Source organism: Aulonocara sp. 'chitande type north' Nkhata Bay, linkage group LG19 (genome assembly GCF_057382095.1).
Source record: "Aulonocara sp. 'chitande type north' Nkhata Bay isolate Kocher_YH1m ecotype deep benthic linkage group LG19, A_spYH_male_GT1.1, whole genome shotgun sequence".
In the NCBI taxonomy this organism is placed as follows: domain Eukaryota; kingdom Metazoa; phylum Chordata; class Actinopteri; order Cichliformes; family Cichlidae; genus Aulonocara; species Aulonocara sp. 'chitande type north' Nkhata Bay.
The window spans coordinates 18,498,220-18,513,268 of NC_141362.1; the positions used below are offsets into that span (position 1 = coordinate 18,498,220).

General features: G+C 39.8%; 1 protein-coding gene across 8 annotated transcripts in view; it reads left to right on the plus strand.

Moving 5' to 3' along the window:
* kif6 (kinesin family member 6) overlaps nt 1-15,049 on the plus strand; it is a 74,182-nt gene that overhangs the window by 55,188 nt on the left and 3,945 nt on the right. For all 8 annotated transcript variants that reach the window (XR_015126327.1, XM_086273984.1, XM_086273983.1 and 5 more), the window contains 7 exons: nt 3,081-3,136; nt 10,827-10,877; nt 11,507-11,594; nt 11,717-11,852; nt 13,566-13,654; nt 14,305-14,391; nt 14,514-14,618. Coding sequence is in view for 7 of the 8 variants with exons in the window: in XM_086273984.1 (XP_086130110.1) it covers nt 3,081-3,136; nt 10,827-10,877; nt 11,507-11,594; nt 11,717-11,852; nt 13,566-13,654; nt 14,305-14,391; nt 14,514-14,618 (612 nt within the window). In the remaining variant the exon portion in view is untranslated. The remainder of the gene's footprint in view (nt 1-3,080; nt 3,137-10,826; nt 10,878-11,506; nt 11,595-11,716; nt 11,853-13,565; nt 13,655-14,304; nt 14,392-14,513; nt 14,619-15,049) is intronic.

Here is a 15,049-nt window from a genome sequence, read left to right on the forward strand (position 1 = left end):
CAGACCGAAAAGCAGCGCACATTTCGGTGCTTTATTTCGGTGCTTTTTTTTCCTGAGCTGTGATACACTTCTAGCCAATCATTTTACGCAGAGAAGCAGCCGTTCTTCTCTGCGTGAGTAGCTTAATGTTGTTCGTGTGTAATTTACGTTGAGTAGGCTAACCACGTTATTACATTAATGCATGTAAGGTGAACTAGCAAACATCATCATAGCTACATGCGGCTGTCTTCTTGTTTGATGGCAGATACTCCCTTCACCCTGGCCAAAAAGGCTAAAATGACCAAAGAAAAAGAGGGAAACAGCTAAACATGAGAGGTTTTTGGACAAAGTTTGTGTTTTTTACATTGTTTAAGCACTGCTTCCAGCCAAGAGTGATACCATATATGCCCCATAGCTGCAGAAAAGGCTAACATTGTTATCTTTTTACAAAAAACCAGCTGAATATGAGAGGTTTTTGGACCAATTTTGTGTTCTCCATTCTTTAAGCACCGGTTTGAGCACCGTTTGAGCACCGGCACAGTTTCAAAAGTACCGATTTGGCACCGGTATCAGATAAAATCTAAACGATACCCATCCCTAACAGGGAGTGCAGAATTATTAGGCAAGTTGTATTTTTGAGGAATAATTTTATTATTGAACAACAACCATGTTCTCAATGAACCCAAAAAACTTAATATCAAAGCTGAATGTTTTTGGAAGTAGTTTTTAGTTTGTTTTTAGTTTTAGCTATTTTAGGGGGATATCTGTGTGTGCAGGTGACTATTACTGTGCAGAATTATTAGGCAACTTAACAAAAAACAAATATATACCCATTTCAATTATTTATTTTTACCAGTGAAACCAATATAACATCTCCACATTCACAAATATACATTTCTGACATTCAAAAACAAAACAAAAACAAATCAGCGACCAATATAGCCACCTTTCTTTGCAAGGACACTCAAAAGCCTGCCATCCATGGATTCTGTCAGTGTTTTGATCTGTTCACCATCAACATTGCGTGCAGCAGCAACCACAGCCTCCCAGACACTGTTCAGAGAGGTGTACTGTTTTCCCTCCTTGTAAATCTCACATTTGATGATGGACCACAGGTTCTCAATGGGGTTCAGATCAGGTGAACAAGGTGGCCATGTCATTAGTTTTTCTTCTTTTATACCCTTTCTTGCCAGCCACGCTGTGGAGTACTTGGACGCGTGTGATGGAGCATTGTCCTGCATGAAAATCATGTTTTTCTTGAAGGATGCAGGCTTCTTCCTGTACCACTGCTTGAAGAAGGTGTCTTCCAGAAACTGGCAGTAGGACTGGGAGTTGAGCTTGACTCCATCCTCAACCCGAAAAGGCCCCACAAGCTCATCTTTGATGATACCAGCCCAAACCAGTACTCCACCTCCACCTTGCTGGCGTCTGAGTCGGACTGGAGCTCTCTGCCCTTTACCAATCCAGCCACGGGCCCATCCATCTGGCCCATCAAGACTCACTCTCATTTCATCAGTCCATAAAACCTTAGAAAAACCAGTCTTGAGATATTTCTTGGCCCAGTCTTGACGTTTCAGCTTGTGTGTCTTGTTCAGTGGTGGTCGTCTTTCAGCCTTTCTTACCTTGGCCATGTCTCTGAGTATTGCACACCTTGTGCTTTTGGGCATTCCAGTGATGTTGCAGCTCTGAAATATGGCCAAACTGGTGGCAAGTGGCAGCTTGGCAGCTGCACGCTTGACTTTTCTCAGTTCATGGGCAGTTATTTTGCGCCTTGGTTTTTCCACACGCTTCTTGAGACCCTGTTGACTATTTTGAATGAAACGCTTGATTGTTCGATGATCACGCTTCAGAAGCTTTGCAATTTTGAGACTGCTGCATCCCTCTGCAAGATATCTCACTATTTTTGACTTTTCTGAGCCTGTCAAGTCCTTCTTTTGACCCATTTTGCCAAAGGAAAGGACGTTGCCTAATAATTATGCACACCTGATATAGGGTGTTGATGTCATTAGACCACACCCCTTCTCATTACAGAGATGCACATCACCTAATATGCTTAATTGGTAGTAGGCTTTCGAGCCTATACAGCTTGGAGTAAGACAACATGCATGAAGAGGATGATGTGGACAAAATACTCATTTGCCTAATAATTCTGCACTCCCTGTATATACAGTAATGGACTTCTATACATTTTACATCAGATTAAAACTTTGGGTGTAAGATTCAGATAATTATTTATTAAAAGCTAGACATTTTAAATGAGAATAAGAAAGAAAAGTATGTCTTTGTGCCCCCCTTTTCCCTGCCCTATCGGCCCCCCTGGCTAAACTTTGCTAGATCCGCCCCTGCACAGTTACCAGCCGTCAGCTGCGTAGAAAAAGATCCTGGTCCAGAAAGTAATATTAAATAAATTCTAACAACAGCTTATCAAGGTTAAACATTCTGCTGATGTTCAGCCACTGGTTTCCTCTTTCTGGCGCAAAGTGGGCCAAAAACAAAGAAGAGAGACGGACTTGGACAGAAAAGCCGATCAGCTGATCATTAATCAGTTTCATGACTGAAGTAGCAACAGGAGAGGGAGGGAGAGAGAAGAGGCAGTCGCTCCATATATTGGTTGTTAAGCTTAACGTGGGAATGCTTTACAAACATTCAGATATTAACTTACACACTTGCTTTACTTCTCTCTGGGATCACTTCCTCGGAGATGAAATGCCGGTTTGGTAGGAGGCTCCAAATACACACAACCGCTCTATCACATGAGCACACTGCTCCGTGCTATGGTTATGGGCCGAGTTACGCTGTGTCGCAAGTTTTGTGAGGTGCTTTATTGATATTTAATGGATCGGGTTACATTTTTTATTTCTCTCCGATATCCAATCCAGTAATTTACGTCAGTATCGGACCGATACGTAATATCGGATCGGTCCATCTCTAGTAAAGACACATTATTGTTGTATTGTTTTTCAGTGGATTTTCTATCCTTAAGAGATGCCAGACATTTCCACAATCCAGATGTATAAACAGCACAACAGGCCAGAGGAAGCATATGTAAATGTGATTTTGGGGGTGAACTTTGCTTTTAATTCTTTGATTCTTTTGAACAGATCAGCAGAGGCCCGGAAACTTGGAGAGGAACTGAATGAAGCCAGAAACAGAATCAGTAAGTTTTCTCATTCTTTTTGAAAAACACATTGCACTCAAGAGCTGCGTAATGTTCAGGTGCGCAGTCTTCTGTCATAGAATAGAATAGAGCCCTCTATTCAAAAGAAAGATATAAATAGTAAAGACATCATCAGGAATTAATAGCAAACAGAAGAGAGGGATATATACAAAACAAGAGAAAGGCACACATCGGAGAGCAAATTGCTGGGAAGCAGTGCAAAAGGACTTGATCATCCTAATGGAAACTGAGATACAGTTGATAAGACGCTCCATTGAGTTCTGTGGTGTGTTCTTCTGTGTTTACTTTACCACACATCAGCAGCAGAAGAGCTAACATAGCATGAAGCAAGCTAAGACCAAAGAGCGAGCAGTTTGGAGGTTCATGCTGCGATAGCAACAGCCTTTCGCTATATGTTTCAAAAGGTTTTTCTTTTTCTGTGTGTTCGGAGATACAGTGGTGTAAAAACAGTGCTTGCCCCTGCTCCTCACATGTAGGTTTGGATTTTTCCCCCTTAATAAGAAACACCTTTATTTAGAAACTGCATTTTGTGTTTACTCAAGTTATCTTTGTCTAATAGTAAAATTAGTTTCATGATCTGAAACATTTAAGTGTGACAAATATAAAAAAAAATAGGAAATAAGGAAGGGGACAAAGACTTTTTATACCACTGTATAGGAAGAAGCTGAAAGGGCGTTGATTTGATGTTGGGAAGCTTCTGTTGTTACTATGGCAACATAACGTCCTCAGCTTGATTGATATTTAATATTTAACTAGTTTCATATTTTACTTCACCTGTTTCTTTCTGACAATAGGCGACAATAATGCAGTTTTATTTTTCTTGGATTTGTTGTCTTGTGTCTTTACTTTTGAATATTTCCCAATTTAGTTATTTTGGCCAGTTATTTTAACAAGTTCCATATTAATACATTTGAAACAGCCTGAAGATTTCCACATTTGGATTTCCGGTTACTGAAGATTCCAACCTGTGCTTTTTACTTGGCTGTCACTCTTGTGCTGTTCTGTGTGATATCCATAACGGGTAAACTTGGCATTGGCTTAGGCCAAAGCTTAGTGGTTCTAAGCCTTATGTTGTTAGTCTGGGACTATATTCACTACACAATGTGTGTCTTCTAAATGCCCACAAGTGACCCAAAGTGAAGATTAGACAGAGACTGTCTCATTTGCACTTTGTTTCTTATTTCCAAGTAAATATTTTTATTTCTGGATTCTAATTGAGTCATAATTCAAAATAATTCTTATGTATTGTAAACTTGGTTTATGAGTTCATTCTCTGCCTGAAACAAGCTGAACTAGGAGTCTGTCATACTTCCATGTAACACGACATTCTATGACACAAGATGAGGCTTCCATTAAGAACAACGCTCTGAGAATGCAGAGCCTTTTGAGGAACTGAGCTAAAAGAATTACGTTAAATAGCAACAGACATCTGAAAACATTCCAGTGATAACTTTCTTGATGTTGGCTAGATGCACTGAGTCTTCTTCTTCGTCTTCTTCGTCTTCTTCGTCTTCTTCTTCTTCACTCACTATGTGTTTATACACCTCTCTGCATTTAACTATTAGTTATTACTGATCTCTCTTGTTTTTTTCTTTTGTTACTTTTGCGTTTCTTTATTTTTTGCTTTTTTTTTTCCATTTCAGTTTTGTGCAGGTAAAAAAAACCCTTCATTTTAAAAACTCCTAGAGCTGTTCCATACAGGAAAAAAAGGAAAAGCAGAGAAGGTGCACTTTAATATAGAAATCATAAAAGATGCCTTGTTAGAAGCTCAGTATTGTGTCATAACCTGCTGCTGTTTACAGAAACACTAAAAGCCGAGTCCTGTCGCCGCTGGCAGTGAGTTTAAATGATATTAATGTTTGGTTGAACTTTCCAGTAAACTCAGAGCAGTTAAAATGTGTTTTTATCTGGTTTGCGTTTACTACTGCAAGCTACATTTATAAATTTCCCTGCTCTGTCTGTGGCTCATTTCACATGCCGTTGAAATGGATAGGTTTACACCAACGCCTGGCATCAGCGCTGCCTCCGAGCACGCTCAGTGGTTTAGTAGCATTTGCCCGTTAGCACCACACATGCCAGTGTACACTTATCACCCTCTGAATTCATTTTTTTTGTCTTTAGCCTTCACTGCATGAGGTGCTGACACAGACGAATCTGTCACATGTCATGCAGAAATCAACCCTGACAGCATGCAGATTATTAACTCTTTAAATGTGTTCTGCAGACCACACAGTGAGGCTGAAGCGAGGAAAAACTGGATTTTTACTAATTTATCCACATTCCTCATCTTAGTCAAACATCTCAATGCTGTCAAAGCTTATTACATTTTTAGGTGCACAGAGCTGCATTCTTCCTGGATGAGAGATGGTGTTTTTAGTGGCTGGAGAGTGGCTCGCTGTGTTTTAATGCCATCTTGGAGGGTTTGCTCGGAAACTTTACACCACCTGTGTCTCATGGTTAAAGGAGAACATGGAAACTTTTAGGATAATATGAGGTGCTTTTTTCTAAAGGACCCAACTTGAGGGTTAGAGGAAGCATCAGTCTCTAGTTTATGCTGTATTTCTTGGCCTCACTATGACTCTAGAGATCAGTCCTACTGCAGAGACGCATTCTGAAACCATAGGTCGAAAGAAGAGATTTCTATTTAGAAAGTCACAGATGCACATCTTCTGTAGCAGGAGTATGAGACTGATGTGATTCTGAGCTCCCACTAAAGCAATTTGTGTGAAGTGGCGAGAATGAGAATCAGTACCTCAAAGTCTGAGACCGTGGTTTCATGGCTCCAGAAGGCTAAGCTTTTGATACACCTGTCAATCTATGTTTCAGTCATCATCGGTACTTGAGATCTGAGCAGTAGTCAGGAAAGTGAGCTCATGAATGCAGGTTTACACATAGGGTGAACAGTTTGGACATCAGGATGGAGCTCAGAATAAAGCTATTGCTCTTCTGTTTCTTTGGAGGTTTTCTGAGCATTCCCAATTTGGAAAGGGAGAAATTATATATGTTATCTGGATTGGGAAATTCTTGGAGGAACCAGAACATTTTGTTAGGGAGATGGACGTCTGGAATATCCTGTTTAGTCTGTTCCCAATGCTACGCTGCTATAGATACTGTATGTGCAGATTTGACCTAGATCAGTAAAACCACTGTATAAGAACGTAGATTCTGAACATTCTTATTTATTTGAATTTACTGTAGAAGAACCCCAGCTGTCATAGTCCGGGAGTGTTGGTTTTGGTTTTTGTTGGATTTTTCTTGGATTACTGTATTGATTTCTTTTATTCTACCAGATTGCAAGCTTTTCTGTGACATCTTTGAGTCTTTTCATTCTTTGTTTTACTTCATAGTTATTCTGGTGATGCCTTTCAGTTTTCCTGTGTTTTGTTTTATGTCTCAGTTTTGTGTTTCTGTTTTCTGCAGCACAGTAATACTTTGCCGTATTTTTACAAGGCAGCTACAGTTCCAAATGCATGTTTGTGGAGGCAGGAGGTTGTCCTAAATCAAAATCAATAGCGCTTTCTGAATATTCAAGTGGTTTGGTTATATATTTATTCCTGAGAAAAATTTCTAAATTTCTAGATTTCTTATATAATGTTCCTAGAAACACACACCTGTTTTTACACCAGTTTTGGTGGGGCAGTTCTGTTGTTTCTTACTTTGTTGAGGAATTTGGGCCAAGCATGTGACACCGTCTTTGGTATCACTTTGATTTCACCTTCGCTGAAGTGACCCACAGATGCAGGAAAAATGAGTATGGAGCCGGAGATGTGCCACACTTTTTAGAACAAATACCAGAAGAGAAATATTGTAGTCTTTGTTAACATGAGCTGCATTTTACTGCGCTGACTGTTTCTGTGATTAATTCCTGTGCTATTAGCCGTATATTAAAGTGGTTTATAAAAAGTCCATAGTTTAGGTCAAAGCCTCAGTCAACAGCAGCATGAACCCAGCTGTCCTACAAAAATGGAGAATGTTTAGTGCAGCTCTCTGTTTAATAGAAACAAATCTTGCTTCCTGTGTTCTTGCGGTTCTTTATTTGTCTTGTGAATTTTAAACATTTACCAGATTACTTGTGGATATTATTCTTCATCTACACATAAGTCAGATGCTGGAAAGCTGGGCTGCAAGTATGGTGCTCAAATCTCACCTCACTTTGGTATTTATGTGGCATATCACATTCAACCTCCCGGCCACAAAAATCACCAAATATTTATTGAGGCTTGTAGCTTGAAACCAGCCTTTAAAGTCGACAGCACGTCTACTGACGGTGGTGTGGGGGGGAAACCCTGTGTGGTTTGGAAGAGTTTTTGGTGTTGAGCTCACAATCTTGTCCTGGATGGAGAATAGAAGCACTGAAGTCTGCACCCCACCTTTACTTGACAAATATCCTGGATTTTTGTTGTTGTTTTTTTGGTCTGTTTTGGGACTTGAACTGGCTTTTGTGACCAAAAAGTTTTGATTCTTTTTTATTTCTCTGATCATTGCTGGGACAGGTAAAAAAGTAAATCTGTTGTACATTAAACCTTCTGAAACCAGAGTCATATTGGGTATATGGTGTCTCCTCCCTCCCACTGATACCCTGCAGATCCTGAAGAAATAAGAGATATTTGTCCCTTGGCCAGTATTCAGTCTTTTACTGTAAACACAGTTCACACAGTTACTATTGAATATTTTCTATCTCAAACTTTGGCTGCATTTATGGTAGGTGTGGTATGGTATTTACCGGTAGTTGTTTAGGTTATTTGTCTAATCCTGGTCAAAATCATTGAATCAGATTGTCTGATTCAGGCACAGACTGTACATAAAAGTTAGATGTAGCAGTGGTGCTGTCACCTATTGTGTTGTTTTGGAGCTTTTTACCTGTTGCTTTCTTGTTTTTTGATTGTTTTTGTTTTTTGTGTTTGAGCCAGAAGTGACCATGTTTGAATGGGACACTGGTTAGCTTGGATGGCTACATGCAGTTCAGTTTAATTCAATTCCATTCAATTCTATTTATATAGCGCCAGATCACAACAACAGTCACCTCAAGGTGTTTTATGTAGTAAGGTAAGACCCTATAATAATACAGAGAAAACAGTCAAAACCCAAATAATCATATGACACCCAATGAGCAAGAGCTTTGGCGACAAAGGGAAGGAAAAACTCCCTTTTAATGGAAGACGCCTCCGGCAGAACCAGGCTCAGGGAGGGACGGCCATCTGCCGTGACCAGGTGAGCGGAGGAAGGCAGGAGACAAAGACATGGATCTATAGACAGTAACTTTACCAACTAAAACTGGAGCATACTTAACATATTTCTTGGATTGTCTGTAAATGAGCCATATTTTTGTCCGACAGCTGCATTAAAAGTATTCAGAAAGGTGTCAAAAACACTGGCTGCGTTAGAATCTACGTCCCTAATAATACAAACTTTATTCCTTAAAAGAATTTAAACAAGTAAGTTTTTTTTTAAAAAGTTTGTTCTAGGCTGCAAAGATGGTTAGTTCAGCTTTAAAGTTTGATTTGTACCATAGGAGTCAATACAGTACTCACTTTTGTAGCCCACCTCAAGTGGACATTAGAAGTACTGCAGTTTTTGTAGTTTATTTTTCAAACCCATTTTAAAGAGATCGTTGCTTGGGTGCAGTCCATGAGCCTTTAAGAGAGATGTGTGACGAGTTTACACAGAAGATATTTGGAAAATTTATGGCTAAATAAAAGGGTGGGGCCATGCAGGGGCTTCGGGCGAATATAACAGATCTGTTAAAGAATACTTTGGCCATGACCATGTACGGATCAGAGTGAACACAAAAGCCAACCAAAAAAAAAAAAAGTGCTTTTTATGTTGCCTTCACGTGCTCCCTGCCCCTTTTTTGTACCCTGTCATCATAGCGTGGTCATGGCATAAATATTTTTTAATCCTTTTATGTTATTATGAAAGGGGTTGTGGGTCATGTTTGAGAGAGCTGTGTCTGTTAGTGAAGTTTCAGGCTGCCCACCTCACCACAACGCGAAGCCACAGGGCGTCTCAGTACAACTACATTTTCAGCTATCCACACACAACCCAGCTTCATACTCCATAGGCATTTGGAAAAACACTGTCATCATGGGCACACTGTGTCAGGGCTGCTCATTTGTAATGTTTCACATCATCCATTCATGTCTCTGCTGTCTACTGAAACCCTCAGAAAAGTGGTCCTGGAAGACGAGCTGGTTACACGGGCACTTTGCAAACAGATTTAAAGTATTCCACAGGAGAAAGCCGAGCAAGAGCTCTAATCCAACCATTTTGTGGCGTCATGTGAGGTGTTACAGAAACCCACCCCCCTCCTCCCCCCCACATACTTCATCTGGATTTCCCATTTTCTGATTTCCACTTGAGATAGGGTTGTATTATACAAAGAGCTGCAGCACAGCAGCGTCTATAAGTGAATGACACCTGTGGGACTTTAATGGAAACACCACAGAAGATACTGCCATTCAACACTGCTTTTATCTCGTAGCCTGGCTCTGATCTAAACATGAAATAAACATGAAATTGTATCCTGTGTTCGTCTTATGGCAAAAGCATCCCTGGACATTTTTTGTCCCTTTACTTACAACTGTCTTCTACTACCGAAGCGGTTTATTAGCAATTTCTCCAACAATGTAATTAAACACTTCAGTTCAGCAACAGTAAATGACTTGCCCATATGTAAAGACTGCACTATAGCCACGAGAATCAACATTCACCCGAATGCCTCCTTCTTGTTGCTTCTTTGCTTACTGAAGACTTCATTTAGAGGACTATGGAAGTTTATAAATCAGCACCATCTTGACTATTGTTCTGTTTTGATTTATTTCCTGCAGTACTGTATAGTAGATAATCATAATAAACTTGGGAAATTTTTCAACTTATGAGGTCATTGTATATAGAAGTAATCCCTGTGAGGCCTCATACTCCTCCAAACACTGTTTCACAGTTTTTTTTTCTATTCTTGGCTCAATATGATGATGATCATATAGATATTAGGCAGAGGATGAACTGAGGGGCTGTACTCACGCACTTTATAAGATAAATAAGGTAAATATGAATTATTCTGAATTGTAAGTCATGCAAAGCCAGTCTAGTAGAGTTCAAGAGTAAAAATAAGAAGTTAGAAAATGTGCAGAAAAGGTTAATCATCTGGAAATAAATCATAGGTTCAAATGTCTAAGAAGAATAGAGTTTGACAGGCCAACTCCAGAGGGAGCTTTAGGATTTGTGTGAGATTGTTGATTACAGTTGAATTACAAAAACGAAGTGTGAGATTTGAAAGAACTGTTATGGATAGAAGTTTAGCTGGTGCCACTCTCAATCCTAGGTAAATTGGGAGAGAGCTTTCGGAATGTCTTACCAAATCAAACATGCCGATCATCAAGAGTAATGTTTGAAATAATGTTTTTTCTTCTGGGTTATAATGAGGACTCCCTGTATTAGGCAGCACATGGGTTTTAACCGTTTTGCATTGCAGGGGTTTTAAGTAGGTGAATGACAATCCAAAATGTTTCTTCATAAACAATGTCATGCATTTACTTGCTTGACTTTTATGAAATCATGTGGAACCAGGCGACTTTTTTTAAGTTATGAAGCCCAGTGGCCTTGGAGATTGATGTGCTTTGAGTCTCTTGATGGAAATTAAAAAGTTTTGTTGTCGTTCTCCTTCTCTCAGCTGAACTGAAGAAGCAGCTGGATGTGCGGAGGAGACAGAGAGCCGCTTATGGTAAAAATTATTTATAACTTCTGCCCACACCAACATCTAAACAACAAACATGTGAAGCAATTAAAATTCACCACATTTCTGCACATTTCTTGCCTTTGCATTGGGATTGCAGCTTGAGGAAGTATCAGGTCTTTTTATTATCATCTTTTTGATATTGAACTCTTCTCAAAACAGGATGATAAACGCTGAGCACATTGTGGCCCCTTTTCAACTGTTACTGGTGGCCACTTCAAAGCTTTTGCAGCAAGCCTCAGTGAATGAAAGCTTACTGGCCAAAGACTGGGCGGCTCAGGCTCTAAGACGCCTTCATTTGCTCCATTCTGACTGTTTTGATCAGTGAGATAAAACCTTTGATGGGGAAACCTGGTTCTAAAGCATGCAAACACCTCCCACCCAAAGGCTTTTCTTGTTATTTGGAGATCCGCATCAGAGAGCTCTTCACAGCAGCCTGGTTTCCATTATCCGAGGCCAAAAGTTTAAATGCTTTCTTTGAAGCCAATGGACTCATGACACACACAAATTCTCAGCTTCTAATCTTGCACTTGTCATTTTATATAAAACATGACCATGTTTCTTTTTTGTTTTTAACTCCTTTGTCCTCTCTGCAACCTATCAATTCTACACCACAGGTGTCATGGAAAGTCACACAGGGTCTGAGGAGGAGTTTGACCCAGCTGAAGAAAACCTCTGCAAGCACATTGAGGAAGAAAAAAAAGGGTGAATTTGTAGTGCTTTTTAATGAATTACTATGGCAGACCCTGCTTGCATTGACTGGATACAGCAGATCCTTCGTAACGTGGATAAAAGTTGAATTCAGTACCGTTAATTTCTCCTGTCAGTTACAAGAGCATCGTTGGCCGTCTAAAAGCGCTGAGGACCGAGATTGAGCATCTGCAGCTGTTGTTGGAGAGGTCAAAGGTCAAGCTCCAGAAGGACTTCCATAAGTGGTGGAGCCAGGAAGCTTCCAGTCTGCAGGTGGCTGAGCTTACCTTCCTCTACCTATCCATGTGACAACACCACATAAAGCATCTGGGAGCCTGATGTAAAGTCCAGGGAAGAGTGTTAAAGACGTGTTTGACATTAGCCTTGTCTCTGGCTTTTTGTCTTTCTGTTTATGGATGTCTTCTTTCGTTTGTTTTCTGAATGCAGGGCTCTGTGGTCGTGTAAGTTGATATGCATCTGTCTTTGACTTGTGGGGCCTTTATGGCACCAGTGTGACCCTTGCAGCCTCTGTTCAACATCATGCTCAGTCGGTCCTGGGGGGAAGATATGTAGGAGGCAAATACACACAAAGACATTTTCATGGAACTCTTTGTGACCCAAACAAGAGCCTGGAAAGCAGCTTAGAGGAACAGCAACAGATGATGGACAGTCCCAGCAGATAGCATTAACAGGAACAAAATGTCACACAGTGGAGGCAGCCAGCTAAACATAGTGGAGAACAGTTGCCATAACGCTATAAATATTGCATAAATCTTAGTAGCTAAAGATTTAGCTATTGAAATTGTTGGCTAACAGTCTTTAACAGACATGTGAAGAATAAAGTTTCCATACAGCTATGTACTGCTTCCATATGAATTCAGAGGCTAAATAGCTGATAATCCAATTCACTAATTAATTATCAGGATGTGTGAGCAGGTTTATAAAAGCAGGAGCCTTGGCATTTTGCCGTCTGGAGCATTCAGATGTGTGTCGGGACAATGCCACAGTGTTCGCAGAAGTGGACATCCCAGGAAATTCACCCCAGGTCCGGAGCACTCAGCGCTCAGCAAAACTGTAAAAACACCCAAGAGCTACATCTCAGTCAAATGTGAGACCATCTGTCTCACAGCTAAAGCTTGGTTCAAACTGGGTCACAGAACAGGACAACGATCCCAAGCACAGCAGCAAATCTGCAACAGAACGGCTGAAAAAGAAAAAGCATCGCAGTGTTGCGATGGTCCAGTCAAAGTCACAGTGAAAAAGTTCACAGTATAGATACTAGAAAAAATTCAAATATAGTTCATTCAGTTGTACCTTTAACCAACTTTTGAGCTTTTACCGTATGATGTGTAAGTACTTTACCAGTATCTACATGGCTATATCTGTCTGTGGGTAATAAGAGATAAGTCTTGTGCAAAAGTTTAAAGACAGAAAAGCTGATAAAATTTCATGTCTAAAACCAAGTTAGACTTGTCTCTCCACTTGCACGCTTTCCTCAGCCTTGATGGCTGTCATGTGGTTGGTTTCGGAAACCAACTGCATAGAAGATGTTAGGCACCAACATGTGATGAGCAGACGTCGCTGGCTGCCGCTCTTTGGTTTTGATCTTATGAATGGAGAAGAATATCTCATTCACATCTGAGAAAAGTTTGGAAATGTGTCACTGAGTGACGAATGGGAAGCAGAGGAAATCCAACAGACGGGCCTTACACATGCAGTTTGAGTCCACAAAGCAGGACGTCCTTTTTCGTGCCTGTATATATTCATCAGCTTTGTTCACACGTTTATTGTTCTGCACACATGTGATCGCTTAAACTTTGTGTTATGACAAAGCCAGAAGACACAAAATACCTAAGGTTGTCTGGTCCTTTTAAAGAGAACTATGGCCACATTGCATTTAACTGTTACCAGGCTGGCATGATGTTGTTTGTAGAGAAGTGGTACAGAAATATTTCAGTAAATTAACTTTTCATTATTTGTAACCAGGAGTCTGAGTCAGAGGCTGCAGCCCAAAGTCACACTGGGACACTGAACAGGACCATACAGCCATCTACACCTCGAGCTCCGGGATTTGGGTGAGATTGCTTTTTGCCCAGCCTTGCAAAAGATGTAATAAAGGTCTGACCAGTTGGCTGGTATGCACTCTTAATATTAACTGTGTATTAAATAGACATTTTTAGCTTCTATTCAGCTCATACACGTATAAAAACTAGCGAAGTTATAATGAGAACCACTCTCTTTTTACTGATTTATTAATAATATTATAGTTTCCTTTTCATTTCTGTGCCTGAACACTTGATTTTTAGCCAGCAACCTGCAGCTTGTTTCTATAAAACCTTTTTTTACTTTAATAAATAGCAAACAATTGCTGGAACAATGTTAAATCAATAAAACAATGTTTTTATGTGAAAGATACAAACAATACTAAAAGACCTAAACTTCATCACAAATGTTGAAAATGATTAAAGAAATTATTAACCACCATTTTTTATAAGGAATATAGTACAAGAACTAGAAAAATGGAGCTGAGAATATGGCAGCTTTAGTTTTAACTCAGTGAACTTTGCAGAAACTCCATTAACAAAATGTTGCTACAAACTATTTTTGTGTTGTAGCGCCCTCTGGTGGTTGGCTCATGTACATGCATACATTTCCTACAGATGATATAATGTTCTGTGGTATTTTGTTGTCAGTCTTCATGAAATACTCTTCTAATTTTAATTAGGGCTCCTGCTCTCAGCAGTACTGTGAGAGACTCGCCAGCAGGCCGACACCTGAATCCAGATCCTTCTATCTCTGCTCAGGAGCTCAGGTCAGCTACGCTTCACTGATCCTCTCATTTATTTGCTCTGGGTACTGATGGGTTATACTGCATGTAGCCATACGATATGTAACACTATATATATACACATACACTGATTCTTTGAATTTCAGAAGTTTTGCCCTTGAAAGCAAACCTCCAGGACCAGCTGTGCCAGCGTGGCAGAATAACCCTGTGAACAGGAAGGTGACAGACTTCACCCCTTCTTCTGAGTGGAAGTATGTGAATCAGTGGCCTGGAACAAAGGTTGACAAATATTACAATCAAAAGAGGAGTTTTAAACTATTTCTGGCCAAAATAATCCTTTGGAACAACATATTTAGGCCCTACAGTGTCAGTGACACAGCCTTGTTAAGTATAACTTTGTATACATGTTACTAAAAAATATTTTTTCTTTTGTCACATGTAGCTACGTGGGGGTTTTTTATGATCATTATCGTGTGCCCTTTAACTTTGAATCTTTATTATTAACTTCAATCTTTATTATGTTTTTAGTTTTGATGACATCGTTGAACTAATACTTACAAATAAAATGCTTACATTTCTTAAATCTCACAGGAGATCCTGTGAGATTTAATACAGATTAATGAACATAATTATGGGGGTGCATGTATTTTATTGTTTCACTTGTAAAGAATAAAGTGACAGA